The sequence below is a fragment of the Urocitellus parryii genome, chromosome 1 (assembly GCF_045843805.1).
Source record: "Urocitellus parryii isolate mUroPar1 chromosome 1, mUroPar1.hap1, whole genome shotgun sequence".
Lineage (NCBI taxonomy): Eukaryota > Metazoa > Chordata > Mammalia > Rodentia > Sciuridae > Urocitellus > Urocitellus parryii.
In genome coordinates this window covers 159,546,646-159,567,853 of record NC_135531.1, presented here as the reverse complement: position 1 = coordinate 159,567,853, position 21,208 = coordinate 159,546,646, and the positions used below count along the sequence as shown (strand labels likewise).

The 21,208-nt window shown below is 52.6% G+C and overlaps 1 protein-coding gene across 1 annotated transcript in view; it reads right to left on the bottom strand.

Annotated features, from left to right (window-relative positions):
- Positions 1-9,219: 9,219 nt before the first annotated feature.
- Ergic1 (endoplasmic reticulum-golgi intermediate compartment 1) overlaps positions 9,220-21,208 on the bottom strand; it is a 71,524-nt gene continuing 59,535 nt past the window's right edge. The window contains exons 9-10 of the mRNA XM_026401308.2: positions 19,977-20,099; positions 9,220-9,511 (exon numbers count right to left, since the gene is read on the bottom strand). Coding sequence (XP_026257093.1) covers positions 9,404-9,511; positions 19,977-20,099 — 231 coding nt within the window. The 3' untranslated portion in view covers positions 9,220-9,403. The remainder of the gene's footprint in view (positions 9,512-19,976; positions 20,100-21,208) is intronic.

Below are 21,208 nucleotides of genomic sequence, written 5' to 3'. Positions count from 1 at the left end.
ATAGTTTTTATGCTGAATAATTTAGGGAATAGTGACAATAAAAATAAATCTGCACATGTTCAGTACAGATCCAATTTTTTTCTAAATATTTTCCATCTGTGATTGGTTGAGTCAGTGAATGTCGAAACTTCTTGTATAGAGGACTGACCATATATTATTCAGGTGCTTTAAACACTATGATGCTCCCTCCAAATGCCATCTGCAGACAGGTTTCTTCAAAATCCCCAAGAAGCCTGTTCAAAATGCAAAATTTCAGCCCTTACCACAATCCTACAAAACTAGACAGTGTTAAGTTGGGGTTAAATATGAATTCATTTATTAGTGCTGGGAACTGAATTCAGGGAGACAGGCATATTAAGCATTCATATTCTTTACCCAGCCCCTGAAATATGAATTTAAAGTAAGCACTCTTTCCCCTCCTGAAAGTTTTTGTTTTTTGGTTTTTTTTTAAAGCAGGGATTGCTACCATGAGTGCTTAACCACTGAGCCACATCCTCAGCCCTTTTTATTTTTTATTTTTAGACAGGGTCTCAACTAAATTGCCCAGGGCCTCGCTAAATTGCTGAGGCTGGCTTTGAAGTTGAGATCTTTCTGCCTCAGCTTCCTGAGCCGCTGGGATTACAGGCGTGCGCAGCTGCGGCCCACGAGACTCCCCTCCCAAATATTTTCAAAGCGCACCAATGTCTGAGGATCACTGTGAACCAAGCACCTGGCTTTGCAAAACTTATCCTCTGGTTTATCCTTGTCCACACGAGCTGGGGTTGCAGTCAGACAGGGGTCCACGCGCCTCTTCCTGTTGTGGACCCCCGGGGACTGCCGGTGCACATCCCAGAATCTCAGTTTTCCACCTAGAGTGATCCTAGTAGGCACCTCGCAGGGTTGTTAGGAGGCTTCAACGAGCTAACCCACTTAGAGTGTTTAGAACCGAGCCTGGTACAGAGCTCGCTGCAGTCAGACGGGATTCCCAGCAAAAGCAGAGGCCTGTGTGTGGGCCTCCGGTGGAGGAGGCCTCGAATTTCCATCGTTCATCCCGGGACGCCCACTGTTGGCGTCTGTGTTTGTCGTAAACCCCGGTAACGTGCCAGCAGGCTGGCGCGTGAGGAGCGCCACCTCGGCCTGTTCTCACTGTGACAGCCTTGCGGAAGGACCTGCTTCTGCAGGTGGGACTCCGCGGCCTCTGCCCCGCCCCGCCTGGCCCCGCCCCGCGCCGCCCCCGCCCCTCCGGGTCCTTCCTAGGCTCAGCTCCAGGTGGCCTACTGGCCGCTGGCCAGGCGCCACCTCAGGCCTGGCAGGGCTAATACCTGGGCTTGGCATTAGCGGGGAGGGAGCAAAGGGCTTCGAGCCTCTTCTGGCCTCCAAGCTAGGGATCAAGGGGCTCTTTCTGTTCCTTATCTCCAGGCAATCCATTTATCTATTTGCCCGATGACCACTGAATCCTGCTTTGTATCAAAGGCCGGATATGATGAGTTAGTGGTACCCAGTTGACAGATGGGGATGATGGGGATCCTAAAATTCAGAGCAGAAGAAGTTGAATGGCGACGCTGGGGCTGGTCCTGGGCACTTTCCAGCTTACCAGTGTTCCTCAGACAGGTAATGTCAATGTTAGACACCAGTGTTCAACAGGACTCCCCGTGGGCTAGGGCATCTGGGGTGATCCTAGGGCTTTCTGGGCCCTACGTGGGTCTCACCTCAGACCCTTGCAGTCAGTCTTGGAGATCTTTGGAGGAAGACCTTGCCTGGAGTGTCTGCAGAAGCAGACCCAGAAGAGCAACAAGCTAAAATTGTAACAACAGTAACTGAAATGCCATTGGTTGTGTGCCGCCACCAGGTTGCAAGAATTGGAGAGTTGGGGCTAGGCAGTCAGAAGAGAGGGAGACTATGCACAGTGACTTGGCTGCAAGGGCTGGGTCTCTTCTCAGAGCAGCCCTTAGGATCCATGCTAGCCCCCACCAGTCCATTCACTGGCCCAGAAAGGCCCATTTGTTTATTGTCATCCACCTACTCACTTGCTCCTGACCATTCATTTGCTAATTTGTTTATTTGATACCTACAGGGAGCCAGGTATAGAGCTTGATCACAGAGATCTGGGAGGACGGAGATCTGGTTCCTGCTCCCAAGAAGCACAGAGACTTACTGGCAAAGGGAGACATGAGGAAGACAGATTCTGACAACCCAGGAGAGTCAGGGAGTATCCATGACCAACTGAGCAGGAGAGGCATTTTTTAGCAGCTGGGTAGCAGTAAAATTAAAACAGGTGCAATGACATCACTGGATGGTAAGAGCTGGGACTGGGTCGTCATAATGGTGCAGAGGGACCAGCTAGGGCCTTGCTTCCCGCCCACAGTTGGGAACATACACAGGGCCTGGTATAAGAGGAGATGCCCTGTGAATAGCTTCCTCTCTCAGAGGCAGAGGTAGGGAGAACATGCACCTTGGCATCTGAATTTCTGGGGGTTGGATATCCACTATTTGCTGACTCTGTGGCTTTAGATGAGATATTAGCCCCTTGGTCACTCACTTTCCTAGTGTGAAAAACAGGAATAATGATATTACTTATCTCATTGGTTTGGGGTCAGGATTAAATAAACCCTTAGCATAATCCCTTGGCACACTGAATGTAACAAATGGTAGAAATTATTTGTTGAATAGATGAATGAAGACAGCTGACCTTAACAGCCTGCGGAGTCACTGTTGGGCACAGTGCCAACGGTTTACAAACATTCCTTATTTCATCTGTTAAAAAGTCCTCTGAAGTAGCTGGCCGCAGTGACACACACCTGTCATCCCAGCAGTTGGGGAGGCTGAGGCAGGAGGATTGTGGGTTCAAAGCCAGCCTCAGCAAGAGCGAGGGGCTAAGCAACTCAGTGAGAAATGGGTCTGGGGATGTGGTTGAGTTCAATCCCCGAAATTAATTTTAAAAATTCCTCTGAATTATCCCTCTACCTGTGAGAAAACAGACTCTGAATGAGATGGGAGAAAAGGATGAACATGATCTATCATTAGATGCTCATTATAGTTATTGATCTTTTCATTATGGTTATTGATTATTGTTGAAAAAATATACACATATATAGTACTAGGGATTGAACCTAAGGGCACTTGATCACTGAGCCTCATCCCCAGCCTTTTTTTTTTTTTAATCTTTCATTGACTTTATTTATATATTCCAGCCCTTTTTATTTTTTGGTTTGAGAGAGATTCTCTCTAAACTGCTTAGGGCCTCACTGAGTTGCTGACGCTAACTTTGAACTTGCAATTCTTCTGCCTCAGCCTCCAGAGCCACTGGGATTATAGGCATGTGCCACTGCGCCCGGTTGGTTATTGATATCTTGTAGACAATAAAAAAAAAATAACAAGATATAGGGCTGGGGTGTTGCTCAGTAGTAGAGCACTACCTAAAAAGTACTAGGCCCTGCATTCAATTCCCAGAAACACACACACACACACACCGCCAGGGGTGGGAGAGCGCCTTATTTATTGACCTGGGTAAATGTCTATATTTTTAAGATTTATTTGTTCTTTATAGTATACATGACAGTAGAATGGATTTTGGCAGATTATACATACATAGATATTTATTTCATTTAGGATCCCACTCTTGTGGTTGTACAGGATATGGAGTTACCCTGGTGGTGTATACAAATGTAAGGCTGGAACAGTTATGATGGATGAATTCTATTGCCTTTCCTATTCCCCTCCCCTCTCTGTCCCCTTCATTTACCTTCGTCTAATCCAATGGATTTCTATTATTCCCCTCCCCAACCTCCCTTTTTTGGGTCAGCATCCACATTTGGCCTTTGGTTTTTGGCTTATTTCACTTAGCATGATATTCTCTAGTTTCATTGACTTGCTGGCAAATACCATGATTTCATTCTTCTTTATGGATGAGTCATATTCCATTGTGTATATATACATTTTCTTTATCCATTCAAGTGTTGGAGGGCACCTGGGTTGTTTCCATAGCTTGGCCTTTGCCAATTGAGCTGCTGTAAAGATGAATGTGGCTGCGTCACTGTAGTGTGCTGTTTTTAAGTCCTTTGGGTATATTAGATGTCTACTAAATGAAGAAAAAAGGAAACTGCAAAATGATATGAACAGGATGATCTCATTTTGGTTTGCAGAAAGGCATCTCTAAAATGTTAACGATCACCTCTGATTAGTGGGCTTATGGATGATTTAAATTTTTCCTTTTTAAATTTTATACTATTTTTTGTCTTTCCTGCAGTGGGTTTAAGAACATGTATTATCTGTATAATCAACATCACATTTTAAGGGCTGGGGATGTAGCTCAGAGACAGAGGACTCACCTAGCATGCCTGAGGTCCTGGTTCCCATCCCCAGAATACTCACACACACAAAATCATAACTTAAGGGTCTCAAAATTTTTAGAAGGCCATGCCTGCCCACGGGCAATGCAGATTTTCTTCACAGCTTGTTTTAAAGGAAGAAACAAAAGCTCCTCCTGCTCCGAACCTACCCCCTTTCCAGTTTTCTTTTTTGACCTAAGGCAGATCTTGGGTCTGAGGCAGAACCACGCAATTCTTGGCCACCCTGGAGTCAGACGGACCTGGGCTAGGATTCCATCTTTACCATGTGCTGCGGTGTGACCAGGACTCGCTGGTGAGTCTGTTTCTTCCTTCCTAAAAAAGACACTAACTCTGGGGCTGGGGGCTGGGGCTGAGTGGTAGAGCCCTTGCCTAGCATGTGTGAGGCCCTGGGTTCGAGTCTCAGCACCACACATAAATAAATAAAATACAGGTATATTTACAACGAAAATAAATATATATTTAAAAAGAAAAAAAGGCACTAACTGCCATCTGTAAGAAACAGGACCAAAGAGCAGTCACCACCCACAGAGAATACCACAGCACACCAGGCCTGAAGGAGACAGAGGCCAGCACCTCGCCCAGGGCGGGACAGTGGTATCTCTTCCCCAGTGATGCCTTTCATATTATTGGACACTGTGTCTGCTGTGGAATTTGGAACCAGTTCCTTTCCATTATTTTTTTTTTTTTTTTGCTTTCGGTACAAGGCTGGAACCCAGCACGAAGCACCCGTGGCACCACTGAACTGCACCCCAGCCCCAAAACCCGTTTCTTAATGTAAAAGAAATTGAAGTTAAAGTGTAAATGACCGGACATTGTAAAGTTTCCAAGCTGCAGGGTCTGAGTTAAAAAGTGAAGGACCAGGTATTGTTAAATTCCTCTGTTAGGACAATACCCGAACTGCCCAGTAAATATTCCTCCTGATCCTCTGGTTGTTTAATAACTAAGGGCTCTGAGTAGTCCGGCACGTAGGCATCCAGGCCCCCAAACCAATCAGTTTGAATGTGTACCCCGCTTAGAAGTGACCAATCACCCCTGCCCAGCCTGTTCCCGCCAATGAATGTACTAATCATGTCTAAGAGTTGTTGTTTGATTTTCCCGCGCCTCATGATGATTTGCCCTGATGTGTGCAAAGCTTCCTCCCTCCCCAAAAACGTGTACTTAAGCATTGCTCAACCACTGCTCAGGGCTCTGGGCTACTCTATCTTCCTGAGTGAGCCTAGAGCCTCAGCGCGCTGAATTAGGATCCTCAATAAAAATCCCTTTATGCATATTGCATGAACCGGTCTCTTGTGGTCTCTTCCTCCGACGTTTTGCGGGTCCCTTACATTAAGAAGAGAGCAGGACCTCCCGTGACCTGCCACATTGTTGCAGGCAAAGAAAAAAAAATCATTTGTGACATAGTCATAAAACCTAAGCCAGTTCCTTCTTAGGAGCCCTGCTGTGGCACTTGACTCTTTCCCAAGCTCTGCCCTGGGAGGCCCCAGCCCAGGCCCTGGGGCTGTCTGCCTAGGACCCCCCTCTCCACCACCACTGCCTGCAGAGCTTTTTTATTCAGACTCCCCAGCTCCCAGCCTGTGACCCACCCTTCTGTGGGTTTGCTCTGTGACCCCACATTCAGAAATCTTCTTATGTGGGGCCACTGGGATCCACATTTGGTTAGATGATTGGAAAAGTTTATTGGAAGGAGAAATCATAAACGTGCCATTTATCCCTTCCCCGGGTGTCAACTTAAAGCACGTTTACCAGTCTTTCCGCCCTTTGAGAAATCCCAGTAGGTTCTTCCTTCTGACAGAACTGTCTGGCGACATAATCAGCCTGAGCTCTAGGGTTGATTTCTCTGGGTGGAGTGAGACCTTAGGCACCTGTACAATCCTTGCGGCCAAGTCTTCACATGCGGACCTGTTTGCCCGTGACTTAGGGGCCTTTGGACCTGGGATGACAAGCTGGCCTTCATCAACCCTCGTCAGAGCATGCAACTTCACTAGGCTCCTTTCCAGCCGTCCGTCATGGACTTAACTAGGACTTCATTAAATCATAGCGGGACAGATGAAGCATGTGGCAGCGCCCACATAAGTGGAGGCTGGGTGAGTGTGCTCGGCTGGCCCACCGGCTTTGGGTGTCAGAGGGATGTAAGAGAGCAGGGAGGGCTCGTGAGGCACCTCCTGTCACCCAGGTAGCTTCTTGAAGCCCCGGTTGTCCCCAGGGTGTTGATGCTGTTCTGAGGAGGCTTCAGGGGCCCGGAGAGCAGGACCTGCTGGAAGACAGCAGATCCAGGAACATTCTGCAGGAATGAAGGACTGGCTCCACCCGGGGCCTTTACCTTCTGATCATCCTCTCAGATCCCCCCCACCCCCCCCCTTCCTGGTTGTTTTTTGGTACCAGGAATTGAACCCAGGGGTGCTGAGCCACATTCTCAGCCCTTGTTTATATTTTATTTAGAGACAGGGTCTCGTTGAGTTGCTTAGGGCCTCCGCTAAGTTGCTGAGGCTGGCTTTGAACTTGCGGCCCTCCTGCCTCAGCCTCCTGAGCAGCTGGGATCATAGACGCAGGCCACCGCGCCCCGCCTGTTTTATTGTCTTGCAGTAGAATGTCTAGCACAGAACACAACTGCAGTGTTTAGCTGTACACAAGTGGAGCTGGGGGCTGGTGTAACTTGGAGTACAGTGCTTGCCTGGCATGCCAGAGGCCCGGAGCTCCACCCCCAAACTGCCCCCCTCCAAAAAAAAAAGAGGCGCTAGTGCTTAAGACTGAGCAGGAGACATTATTTTTTGGATAAATACTTTAACACAACTGGAGTCCTACAAGTGTGCCAGCGTCAGGTCTGTAGGTGTCTGACCCAGCAGAGGATGCCTGGCCTGTGGACCCTCTGTGATGTCATAATCATCCCATTAATAGAACTGGGGTGCCAGTGGTCAGACTTGATCACCATGAGCCCCTTTTCGACAGCTCTTCCAAGCCCCTCTACAGATGTGATAAGGCCAGGCAGAGACGACAGGGAGGCGAGTGGTCCTTGTCTTCTAGGTGCTTCTCTTGGTCCCCCAAGATCTTCTTTTCAGCCTTTCCGACTCTGCTCTCTGAAATGAAATTCCATTCTGCCTGCTTTTAGCCTCCGGGCTCCCCAGCCACAGCCAGGGCAGAAAGAATCCCTCAGCAGGTCTGGCTGGGTCTGGGGCAGAATGTGAGGCCCTAGGTTCCATCCTCAGCACCACATGAAAATAAATAAGTGAAGGAAAGGTATCGTGTCCGTGTCCATCTACCACTAAATGTGTGTTTAAAAAAAAAAAGAGAGAGAAGAATCCCACAGCCATACTTCTGAAAATCAGCCTTTTAATAATCTATTTGAACCCTATGAGTGGGGAAAGAAAACATTTTTTTTTTCCCTTGAGATTTTGTTTATAAGAATAACAGGTCAGAGGAAACCGACCTTCCATAGGAAACTGATGTCCCCCATGTCCTCAGAGTTTTTTTAAAAACGCATAAACATGGGCTCACATCTCCCACCCGCCCCACCCTACCATCCTCCATGGGGCTCCGGGATTCGTACACCAAAGGGATTCCTTTCCATAACTGGGAATGGAATGATTAAAAAAAAAAAAAATCCATCCAAGTGGCCACAGAAAACAGAAATAACCAAAGGCAGCTTACACACACATCAACTCATATGCAAAAGGGGAAACTTTGCTCATTGGAATTCGGAGCCAAAAATTACAAATGGCAGAGACTTAAGCTATCCATATAGATAATTTAAAAAAATCTTTCTACTGGAAACTCCCCATTCATTACAAAAGTATGCAAACAATCTCCATACAAATGGGAAACAGGCGGGGCTCTGTGGGTTGGAGGGCATAGCTAGAATTCCCTGGGTGGAATTCATGTCTGGACCACTGGCCTTCCCTCTCAGGACCCAAAGGGAAGGATGAGGGGGAGCATGGATAGGGGACCCACCTCAGAAGGAGTTGGGGGACACTGGGCAACCCCAGGGGCTAGGAACATATTAGGGTGTGGGCAGCTGATGGCAAGTGGGCCAGAACCACGCTGAAGAGTCCAAGTCCTGGGACTCTCGGGCACCCCAGGTGGAGGCCGGCAGGGCGGAGACAGGCTGGTTTGCTTTGCTCCCCCAGCTAAGGCCTTGGGGCCAGAGGTGGCTGTCTGGGAGAGGCCAAGATGTCCTCCTCTGAGGGTTGCAGGAAGGATGCTTCTGTCTGGACAGTATGTAAACCATGACTATCTGCGCTTCAAGGGCGACTTCCCACACGAGACCCCACCCCACCACTGCAGATTCCAATAGGACAGTGGGGGCGCCTGGCAGGGGGAACCAGCCCCTCCACCAAGAAATGCCCTTGCCACACAGCACAGAGGCCGAGGCACAATGGTGGGAGGTTCAGAGGGACAAGGACAGGAGAGGAAGGGAAATCTGTGACCCTCCTGTGACCAGTGGGCAGATCTGAGACCCCACCGCTGCTGCCAAACAAACGGGCATCTGCTTCTTGGAAGAACAGGACAGGGGTGGGGACAAGGACCTGAGCCTGGGCTCCAGTTGGGGCAGGAGGGACAGGGCAGAAGGGAGAGTTCCAGCTACAGCGCCAAATCTCAGGGGCTGGCCTGGAAAGTGCCGTTCTGGGTGGACGGTGCCAGGTGGGAGGGCCTGTGGGCAGGCTGGTCCCAAGGCTGAGAGCCCACCATAGCTGCCCAGAGAGACACCAGGCGATCAGTGTGTCCACATGGCGGGACTGCAAGATTGTCAAAGCCTGGATGGCAGCTGGCCAGGGGATGCTGGACTGTTCCCTCAGAAGCAAGGGGCCACGCCCTCCCAGGAGGGGATCCCAACATCTTAAAGCATCCCCTTGCCTGACTCTGGTCTTGGGGCTCCCCAGGAAAGGAACACCACAACTCTAGGCAGTGTAATTTATCTAAAATGAAACACGGGGAAAGAGGTAGCTGCGGGACCTCGAGCCACTCTCGCCTCCCCGCCTCCCACGCGCAGGCTGGGAGGAAGCCAGACAGGGCCGGGAGAGGGCCGCAGGAGCCAGGGCGACGGAGCAGGGCGGGCAGCCTCCCTGGGTCCTTGGAGGGTGTCAATGCATCTTGCCCAGCTGGATCTTCTTCCAGGCCTCGGAGGCTGTGAAGATGCAGGAGTCCAGGATGCCCGCCACAGTGAAGGTCCCGCCAATGATGGCGCAGATCTGAAAGAGGGGGTGTGCGTTAGAGGCCAGCGCTGGAGGGAGTGCCAGCCAGACCCTCCCGCATCACAAGCTCTGCAACGCATTGCCTGGGACACTCGTACTTGCTGCGTGGACACCAACAGAGTCCAGAGTACTCAGGGCTCAGAGAGAAAACCACTTGTTAGATGACGAATTTCATGTTAATCACGAAAGCAATGCTCGCCAACATCAGCTCCCTTAATTCCCACAGGGATTAAGGCCCTAATAATTCCATGGTGAGGAATTATTAGGCCCATTTCACAGGCGAGGAAACTGAGGACCAGCGAGGTCACCCCCAGTTCACTAGGTAGCAGAGCTATGACCTGAACACAGGTGTGCCTGCACCCGGGAGCCTGTCCTCTCAACAGCCACTCCACATTGACTGGTTATTTATAATCCCAGTTTCAGATGAAGGATGGCGGGTCTGAAAGGCAGTGCCACTGGCCCAAGGTCTGACACAGCCAGGAGGTGGCAATCCTGGGACCTGAGCCTGGGTCTGCGACGTGGGGTGGGCTGTCGGCAGCCTGGCCTGCAGGGGCTGGGGCTGGGGCTGGAAACAAACCTCACACTCTTGGAAGCCTGGGCCATCTCAGTTGGGGGGTACTGGACAAATAAACACCCAATAAGCCCACCCAGGGCAGGCATGGCAAGGCAGGGAGAGGCTGATGGGGTTCCGGGAGAGCTGACATTAGGACCCGTCACTCACAGCCCCTGGCATTTGCCAGCAGTTGGCTCATCACGGTGGGGGGCTGTCCGTGCCCTGGAGGGTGTTCAGCAGCATCCCTGACCTCTCCACATGTGACGCCCAGACTACATTCTCCCCCTTGTTGTGACAATCAAAATGTCGCCAAATATTGCCCGATGTCACCTGGAGGTCAAACGTCCCCAGGTAGAGAGCAGCGGTAGAAGGGGTGACGAGGGACGCAGCCTGTAGGTGTGCACTCCCTAACTTGCTGGCACATCGTGAAGACGATGTCAGAGCAGGTGACGCTGACGGTGCCTTCTCTGTACCTGGCAGGCCCAGACCTCAGGGAAGCCCCAGGTCACCCGTAGGATGCTGGACCCACTGTACAGAGGCACAGAGACCCTGGAGCAGCTGTGCAATGCCACTGCAGGTGGCTGGGGTTCAAAGTGTGGGAGCCTGTGCTCCAAGAGTGACATCCTCCTGCGTCGCAGACACGCAAAGCCCCACCTGCTGAATACTCAATGTAGGGTGGACGGACCTCCTCACGCTGTGAAAGTGTGTCCGTGCAAGCGTGCTGCTGGCCTTTCAGTGGGGTCTGCAGCAATTTCACGACAGTCCAGCACTTCAGCATAAAATAGCCTGTGGGATGCACAGCCCACGGCAGGCTAACGGGGCATTCTGAGTAGGCTGGGCTAAGTTATGGTGTTGGGTGGGTTACGGGCATTAAATGTAATTTTTTTTCTTTTTTGGCACTATGGATTGAGCCCAGAGGTTCTCTACCACTGAACTACACTTCCAACCTTTTTTATTTTTTTTATTTTAAGATAGGGTCTCGCTAAGTTGCCCAGGCTGACCTTGAACTTGCAATCCTCCTGCCTCAGCCTCCCAAGTCACTGGGACCACACGTGTGCACCACCACGCCCAGTTATTAAGTGTATCTTTGATTTGGTATTTTCAACCTACAGTGGGTTTATTGGGACATGCCCCCATCATGGGTTGAGGAGCATCTGTGTGTGCTAAACACACGTTCGTTCTACCATCGACACTCCCAGCTGAAGGTTTCCAGGTCTAAAAAATTGCTTTCTCGTGACTTGGAGGAACTGAAACACAGATGACAGACGGCAAGAGAAGGTCACAGAAAGTCTGCAGGCTAAAGCACGGGGTGGACCCGGGGCTCTCCACACTGAGCCCCACTCCAATCCTCCTAGGCTGGCCTTGACCTTGTGATCCTCCTGCCTCATCCTCCCCAGTACTTAGGTGTGTCCGGCCACCTCTGCCTTGCAAGAAAACATCTTTTCCCTTCAGTACCCACTTCATGCCATTCAGAAGTACCAATGCCACCCATCCACAGGGCAGCAGGAGCACTAGAGCCCCCTGAGGGAGGGGCTCTTTACTGCTGTACCCATGGGGCTCAGAGGGGGGAAACAGCTTGTCCAAGGTCACACAGCATGTCTGTCTGCCTCCCAAGCCCCCACTCTTCTCCCCATGCCATATAAAATGGCATTTAAATGACCATAGGTCACAGAAGAAGGCTATGTTGGAGTCTGCGGGGGGGGGGGGGGGCGCTGAGGGGGTGGCCAGTGACTGACATGCAATCCTGCGGGGCTCTGAGAGACGGCAGCACTTAATAGATGCATTGGTGCCAAGTGGGGGAGGCTGGAGCCAGCCACGGTGAGAGGGAAGGGTAAATTGAGCTGCGTTTATTTTTTAAGTGATATTTCCGTGAGATGAGCTAAGCAGAGGCTTACAGGGCCCGGGACAGACAGAGGAGGTCTGTGCGGATGGCTGGTAAGTGGGGCAGCTGGCATTCCAGGAATAACAGCCCCAGGAAACTGGAGCAGCCCCCCAGGGAGTGAAGAGGCTGGGGACGCTGGGGGATTATGCTGAGTGTCTTTAAGCGGCAAGGCCACTCCCTGCCAGCCTCCAAGCATGACGCAGGAGCTCTCTGGAGGGAAGGTGACGGCAGGGAGCTGGTTTTATTTTGGTGGAGTGGATCAGATAATGGGAGATTTTATACCACAAAATGCTTTTAGAGCTTGGATCAGAGGATAGGAAAATGTGACTTAAGTGCAATGGAGAGCAAAGCAAAAAATAGCCCCGCCCCCCCATCCGCACTCAGCCTCAGTGAGGCACCCAAGTGCCTGTGACTCACACACACCTGGCACCCGGTCTGATGCCGTCATTGTGCACACTGGGAAACAGCCTGGGGAAACCGAGGCCCCGGGACCACGGGGGCTGCTAAGCACTGGCCCCACCAGCCTTAAGGCTAAGGGGGAACCTGTGGTGAGCTCCCTGCATAGCCATCAGTGTCACTCAATTGAGCAATGTCCCTGGCACCCTGCTTCTGTGGCAGGGGCTGGTCTCTGGACAACCAAGGAGGTGTGTAGGGGGTCCCAGCACATTCCAGGGGTTCCTCAAATCTGAGAGAATCTGGAGCCTGCCCCAGCCCCAGTCCCCCTTCATTACCGTATCTTCCCTCATCCTAGGGGACATGTTCTAAGACCCCCCTATGGGTGTCTGAAGCCACGAATGATATGGAATCCCAATTATACTGTTTTTTTTTTCCTATATATTCATATCTATGAGTTCAATTTATAAACTAGGCACGGCAAGAGATCAACAATAAATAACAATAAAATAGAGCAATGAAAACAATACACTGTAATGAATGCTACGTAAAACTCGTAAACTTGTTTACGTCTGAGTATTTCCTTTTAGTATGTTTGGACTGTGGCTGTCTGTGGGCCCTGAAACCACGGCAAAGAAAGCCGTGGAGGATCTTGAGCCTCACCTGTTCTGCCACCACGTTCAAGTCCAGACGTGGTGAGTGGCCTGCAGGGAGCTATGCTTGTGACAGGTCGTGCCACGTGGGCAGAAGGCCCAGCCCACACTGCTCCGCTGATGTGGGAGGGAATGGACCTTCAGGGGTGATGCTGAGGCCTGAGAGAGGCTGGGGCAGCCCTGGCGAAAGACGGTGGTGAGCTGGCATCTCCCTGGCCTGCAGGATGGGCAGGATCCCCCCATGAGCATAAATGCAGATGGAGCAGATGCCCCATGACCCATGACCCTTAGTACGCACAATCTGTTGCCCTTCCACACACAGAAGGGTCAGGAGAACAGGCCTTTCTCAGGGTGCAGAGGGCTAGACGGGAGCAGAGTGAGCGAATGCACGACAGGGGGTGGGGGGCTGGGGAGCACGGGGCAGGGCAGCGGCGACTCCCCCTCACTGGCTCGTGCCAGCTGGGGCTGATGCCACAGGGGGGGGGCACCCTTCGCCCACCTAATCTGGGCGCTGCCAGAGCCAGGCAAGTCCAGCCTGGGCCCTGCGGGTGCCGCGCCATCATGGAGATGGCCGGGCTTGCTCCTGTCACCAGGAGCCTGCATGCTCCCCCGGCTCCAGTGCCTCTCAGGGCTGGTGGGGCTGGAGTGAGTGTCCACGGCCTGATACACACGCGAATGCCTGTTCCCTTGGCCCCTCACACAACTGGCTGCTGTCTCTCTCCACCTGGCCCCAAGGCGGGGGACAGGCAGGCACGGGGGGGCTGCTGAGCCAGAAAGGCCACCTCTGTCAGAAATTAAAGGACACCAGGTTGGCGTCCCGAGCCTCCATTTCCCTCGTCTGTGAAACAGGGTCTGCCATCAGCACTGGGACAGCCGTCCAACGGGGGTGTGACCTGAGTGCCAGGAACTGTTCATCCCCTGTCCTCCCCAGTCAGTGTGGCTTTCCCAGCCTGCGGAAGAGTCAGAGTCTGAGGAAGTAAATAACGAACCTGAGTCCCATTAGAGGCTGCCGGCGGCAGACAGGCTGGAGCCTCCATGAGGACACCCAAGTCGAGGGCAGGGGTGGGGACTGTCACGGAAGGAACGCTGACTCCGCCCAGTCACGTCACCCTGCCAGACCCCCCTTGCCTTCACCCCTGGCCCAGGGGGAACAGTGGGGTTCCCTCTCTGCCACTTTTAGAACAGCTTCAGTCCCCACCCTCCTCCCAACTCCTTGGTTGAGCACCTTCTGTATGCTGGGCCTTGCATGCCCTTTCTCCTGGCCTCCTTACTCAGTCCTGGCAACTGTGCCCGCTTCTCACAGATGAGGAGACAAGAGGACCAGAGAGGGACCAGCCCGTCCAAGGTCACAGAACTACCAAAGCAAATCCAGGTGACCAGACCCGGGTCTGGGAGTGTGTGTGTAGGGGGCTGCTGTTCCTGTGACACTCCCTGGCTCACTCCCACGCAGACACCCTCAGTGCCTCTCCCCCTGGACGGAGGGGCTTCTACAGGAGACTCTTCTCTGTAAGGAGGTTTGCACACCAAATATCCTGAAATAAAGGACCCCACCTGCAGCTTAGGAAATAAGAAGTTTCGTAACTTTAAAAATGAGCCTCCTCTTTACGAAGGAGCTTGCTCTGTCTTATGCTCCCTTTCCACCTCAGAACTGGGCACAGGAAAGCCAGGGGCTCCAATTCTGTTTCCGGGCCCAGGTGGGTCAACCTGTCCCCAGTTTACACCTGCAGTGAGATCTGGCTAAGCTCAGACGCCCCAGCAGGATCTGAACCAAAGCTTCTGCTCAGCGTAGGCCTCCATCAGTGAGTCCTGCTGCGGGTTTTATTCTACTACTCAGACAACAGAGGACACCTGGGAGGAGAAGAGCCAGGCCCGCACGCCATCTGTCCGATCTTTGTTAATTACCTATGTACAACCTGCCTGTGCTGTGCCAGGCCTGGAGAGCAGAGAGACTCAGGCAGAGGACAGAGTGGACAGTGTGCTCCTACTCTAGTGTCAACTCACACAACCTTGGTGACTAAAACCTTGTTTTTCGTGTGTGTGCGTGTGCGCACGCGCGTGCATGTGCATGGGCTGGGAATGGACCCAGGGCCTGGCGATGGCTAGGGCACCCGCCCTCCCCTGCCTGCTCCCTAGGCCTCCTTCTCAGTTCTAAGTCAGTTTCTGGTTAGTTCTGAAGGCCGCCCCTCCTTGCTGGCTCTCCTTAGCTGCTATCTCTTGTTTCAGGCAAATGCACACAAAAACCCAAAGAAGCAAAGACAGGGAATGGGACCTGAAAGACTGAAGCCACCCAGCCTCAGGTGGACAGCGGCTTCTTTTCAGGGCGACCTTGGATGCGCCTCTGCATCCTCCGAGCTTCAGCTGAAATCGTGCGACACATGGCCAGCATCATCTGGGGGTGGGGGGTCAAAGGGGATCCTTGTGAAACCACCTACATACAGTAGGTATTTAATAAGGATACTCGATGGTCACTTCTGTAAGCAGTTGTCTGTTGTGTATTTGTGAGCACCTGTGTCCAGGCCAGCCCCATGCTGGACGCTGGGGACAGAGGGAAATCAGGCCTGCAGGCCATTATCGGACCTGGCGACTAAGGAGTGCAATCTAAATCTTGGGGGCTCTTTTCCCAGTGAGGAAAGTGTCAGGGAGCACGCTAGTGGGCAGAGCGTACTCCAGCAAACCCCCCTGGTCCCCTGGCTCTGCAAGATACCAGGTGCCACGGGCCATTCAACAGGAGCACGTGAGTGGCATCTGGCACTTTTTGGTGGGCCACAACTGTCACAGCTATGACTTCTGGGTGTTCCCCCTAAAATAAAACAAACCACACAAGCAAAGAGATCTGACACGTCCAAAGCCATCCAATCTGTCAGCATGGGCCACTTGTAGCCATCTCAGAAAAGGGGCTAAAGCAGGTGGCAGGGGACAAGTGTGTGTGTGGGGGAGGGAGCCCCTTGCGTGTCGTCAAGTACTATCTCTTTATTCCTTTGGTGGCAGGATTTTCTGGTAGAACACAGTGTAGGCCTGAGCAAGGCGCGGTGGGGTTGGTGGGGTCCAGGCGGGGAGCTGGGGACAGCCTGGCTGAGGGCTCAACAGGGGGTTCAGGTGGGGGGGGGGTCTGCAAGTCCTCTGCAGGCAGGAGCCCTGGGGGCAGCCTGGCTCAGCAGGCCCTTGGTGGCAGGGAGCACGTACAGGGCCCTGCCCCTCATTCCAGCCACCCACAGCTGCTCCCGAAGGCCTGCAGCCGCCACATGACGACACCCAGGCCTAAGCCCCCTCCATCAACAGCCCCTCCAAGGGGCTATTTGCAGAGGCCCCCCACCTGGACTTGAAGGCTTCGCACGCAAGTGTTTGCTTTGAAAAGGGAGAAAGGGGAGGAGAGCAGGTGTCCCCTTCCTCCCTGCCCCACCCACCCTTGAGGGCTCCCGGGAGCACGTGTGCCCTCCTGTCATCCCAGCATCTGCTGCCCCGTGACAAGGGCCTTTGAAGCTCCACAATGACGCCATCTGCCAGGGACACTGGCCGGCTGGCTCATCGGGGCTGACCCCACGGTTGCTCTGGCAACCAAGATGGCAGCCTGGGGCCTCCAGAAACCCCCAGGCCCACGAACACTGACGGGGGTGCCTGGGGCAGCATGGCCCCAGGCCCAGGCTTCATTGGCCCAGTGGACGGTGCAGGTGTGGGGTGGCCCAGGGAGGAGGAGGGACAAGGAGTCCTGGAGAGGTCTGGTCTCTGGGTGGGGGAGGAGATCTTCCCAGGTGGCTGTGGGGAAACGCCAGCTCTGGGAAGGACACTGGCTCGCCTGACCCGGGAGGGGTTTGTCCACATGGAGGAGACTGAATGGTCCCCGCAAGGGCCCTTCCCAGGGCCCTCTCACCTGCCCTTGAGGCCCAGTGCCGGGGGCTTCCAGTGGGATCGGCGCCTCCCCTGGGCCCTGTGTCACTGGGCAGAGCTGCCTCCTGCACCTGGGGCTCAGCAGGGCTCATGGCCACTCAGCTGTCCCTGCCCAGCACGGGCCCTGCGTGTGGCAGATCCAGCCATGTTGAATGTACAAGTGAAGTAGCTTCGCTTCTCAGCCCCTCAGCTGCTCTCGGTGTGTGAGGAATGCGCTGGGGACACGAAAAGCCTCCTCAGCTCTACGGTGAGAGGTGGGCATGGGAGGCTTCTCAGCCAGTCAGTGCTACAAACCCCACAAGTCACTCCCGCATGGACTTGCCGGGACACCCATGTGTACCCTGGCATCTGGCCTAATCTGGGCATGCAGTTGGAGCAGAATAAGAATACCTATTAGCACCCAGACCCACTTGGGGTAGGCTAGCCTGTGGGACCTTGGGCGAAATCATTTGCTATCAGATCCCCTGATGGGGGTCAGAGGGCTTGTGTGTGTCCCCCCAGGGTGGCTGTGACAAGTTACCTGGGTACGAGTGGCACAAGGAGCCCCCACTTCATACTCCCATCTCTCATGAGAGGCAGGTTTCTCATGTCCCCTGTGTGCAGGGGCCACCTGGGTCTGCTGGTTTGAATCTCATTTCTCCAAGTTCTAGAGAACTCCACAGCCTAGTTACGCCCCCGTTTTCCTCTCTGGTTGTGTAACTTGTTCTACTAATTCGTAGTTCTCTGTATAGAGATTCTAAAGACGACTCCTTCCTTGCACGTGTGGCAACGGTCTTTCCCCCATCTGCACGTGGAGTCCCAGCTTTGTGGCTGGTGCCATTTGTTGAAGGGAAGTCTGTCATTTCTGTGTAGTCATTTCTGTGTAGAAAGCTAAGCACCAAAAAAACCAAATAACCCAATCAACAAATGGGCCAAGGACCTGAACAGACACTTCTCAGGAGAGGATAATCAACCAATCAACAAATATATGAAAAAATGCTCATCATCTCTAGCAATTAGAGAAATGCAAATCAAAACCACTCTAAGATTTCATCTCACTCCAGTCAGAATGGCAGCTATCAAGAACACAAACAACAATAAGTGTTGGCGAGGATATGGGGGAAAAGGCACACTCATACATTGCTGGTGGGACTGCAAGTTGGTGCAGCCAATAATGGAAAGCAGTATGGAGATTCCTTGGAACCACCATTTGACCCAGCTATCCCTCTCCTACGTCTATACCCAAAGGACTTAAAAACAGCATACTATAGGGACACAGCCACATCAATGTTTATAGCAGCACAATTCACAATAGCTAAACTGTGGAGTCAACCTAGATGCCCGTCAGTGGATGAATGGATAAAAAAATGTTGCATTTATACACAATGGAATATTACTCAGCAATAAAAGAGAATAAAATCATGGCATTTGCAGGTAAATGGATGGCGTTGGAGAAGATAATGCTAAGTGAAGTTAGCCAATCCCAAAAAACAAATGCTGAATGTTTTCTGTGATATAAGGAGGCTGACTCATAGTGGGGTAGGGAGGGGGAGCATGGGAGGATTGGATGAATTCTAGATAGGGCAGAGGGGTGGGAGGGAAAGGGAGGGGGCAGGAGATTAGCAAGGATGGTGGAATGTGATGGTCATCATTATACAAAGTACATGTATGAAGAATCGAATTGGGTGTCAACATACTTTATATACAACCAGTGATGTGAAAAACTGTGGTATATATGTGTAATAAGAATTGTAATGCAAAAAAAAAAAAAAGTACATGTATAAAGAAAAAGGTACAACCTTTGTCCTTGTGGTTTGAATGGCATTGGCTCTAGGGTGGGGCAAGACCTAGGAATGGCCAACCAGGGGACTCCATTTTCCAAGCTCTAAGGACACTGGGGTCCCGAGCTGAGTCAACCAAAGCACTCTTCTTCTGAGAGTTGGGTGGAATTACCAGGGAAGAGGCATTTTATTTTATTTTTTTGCCGGCCTATTCTATTTGAGATTGAAGCCAATATGGAGAAAAGCAGATCACAAGATGGAGAGAGACCTATTCCTGACGTTGTTTGTAGCTGGATCCAGCCTAGTACCCCTGAAGCCAGCTCCACAGGTTCTGTCAAAGCCCTGACTAATATAGACCTAGTCACAGCAGGAACCAAAGCACAGGGACTAGACTCTGATCTTGAACCATTATTAAAAGTCTGAAGCCAGATACAGTCCTATGTGCCTACAGTCCCAGCTGCTCAGGAGGCTGAGACAGGAGGATCATTGGAGCCCAAGAGTTTAGGACCAGCCTAGGGAACACAGTGAGTCTGACTCTTGAAAAAAAATATTTTTCACACACACACACACAAATACGCGTGAAGAGGTACTGATAGGGCCTTCCAATGCTGTATTTACCTATAGGCCTCAGTTTCCAAATCTGTGAGGTAGGGATAATCAGCCCACCTCTTCCACCTCTGTGACTCCAGCTTCCCCAACACCTGAGCCTCTGGCTGAAGTGGGACACTGTGACCTCACGTTCTATCCTCAAGGACCTTTTGAATGGGAGACCAGAAACTGTGTACCTTCTAGAAGTACTAAGCATGTAAGAAAACAGACGTCAGCTCCAAGCTGCCCCAGGGGGACTAGGCAAGGCAGAGACGATGGCAGGGGGAGGAGGGAGGAGGGAGGGAAACCTAGACCCGAGAGCAGCTATACCCAGAAATAAGGCACGGAAAAAATGAGCCCAGGTTTTCACTGTGAAATCTACACAGAAGCCAGGTGCAGTGGCCACGCCTGTGATCCTAACAGCCGGGGAGGCAGAGGCAGGAGGATTGCCAGTTCACAGCCAGCCTCAGCAACCCAGCACCTCAGGGACACCCTGACTCTAAATAAAAGATGAACCCTGCTAAGAATAATTTCCACAAAAATAAATGTAGAAATAAAAAATAAACCAAGAAACCCCTTGGAACCAGCAGCCCCTCTTGGAGCTGGATGGAGGTCTTTGGGAGGTGTCCTCCTGCTCGAGTGGAGGGCCATTGCTGTGGACGCGCTCAACGTCCTCCCTGTCCTGGGGGCCGAGCCCCGCTCCTAGGCAGGCGCCCCTGGCAGGGCAGCCCGGCGCCCGGCTACTCACCGTGGTGATGAACCTGTACAGCGGCTGCCGCCTCTCGGTGTACTTGACCGTGATGGGGCTGAGGTCATAGCGGAACCAGATGGCGGGGATGATGCGGCCTGTGTGGCTGTAGGCGACATACTCCTGCAGTGGGGAGGGGACCGCTGTGAGAATCAGAAGCACAAACCCGCCCGGTGGGCTGCCTGCCAGTGGGTGGGCGTCCACTGCAGAGGGTCCCCGAGCCCTGGGGAAGGGCCTCTCCTGTTCCCCGTGGAGCAGACTCCCCGGCCCCCTCTCCAGGCCCTGGACTCTGCCACTGGCATTGCACCCAGATGGCAGCCTTGGGGGACATTTTTGACTCTTAAGCTGTGGGAAATGGACCACATGACCGGGAAGCAGCACAGGAACTGAAATATGAATTTGAAAGCAGAGATGGAAAAGAAAGAGATTTTTGGGGGGGCTCAGGCTGAGTAGAGGCTATTTCCCCCTAGAACTTCTGAGCCAGGCAGAACCTTGCATTAATTCAACAATGGTGGGCTAGGCAGCCCAGACACGTAGGTGCTGGGTCCCTGAGGGGAGGAAGCCCCTTTCCAGAGTGAGTCTCAGTCTGCAGCCTGCGGGATGAGGCAGACCCCGCCGTCCCCGATACTGTAGACCTGGACAGCCAGAGGTCCTGTCTGCCTCAGGGTTCCTGAGATGTGCACGTTGCGACCAGAGAGGTGCTAAGGGGCTGAACCTACAGAGTGGCTTTGGGCCAGCTCCTCCTTCCCTTGGGACCTTGGTTTCCCCATCTCAACTCTCAAGGGCCTGGGATGACGACTGTAGAATCTCCAGTTTGGGCACTTGGGGTGCTGGACGCCTCTGGGCTATTCCCACTATCTACAGCAAACGGAGACCTAAACTGGGGGACCTCCAACCCCCATCTCGCATTGCTCACAGGGATTACAGGGAGAGGGCCAGACTTCCTGCTGAGGGCAGTCTGGGGCCAAAGCCACACGGCACGCTGAGCAAGCTGTTCTGGCCCTGGGCACTGGCCAGGCCTGGGGACAGGAGCCTGGAGCAAGACACAGCAGCTTCCTCGGGGGAGAGCTGATGGGGTTGTGTCTGCCTGGGTCACAGCCAGAGCTGCGGACAGAGGAAAGGAGCAAAAAATAGCCACGGTAGGCGTCACTGACCCAAGGCCTTCTCCGTGGCTGAGCACTTTTGCACACCGCCTCATTGAACAGCAGTCCTGTGACGTCACCATCTGACAA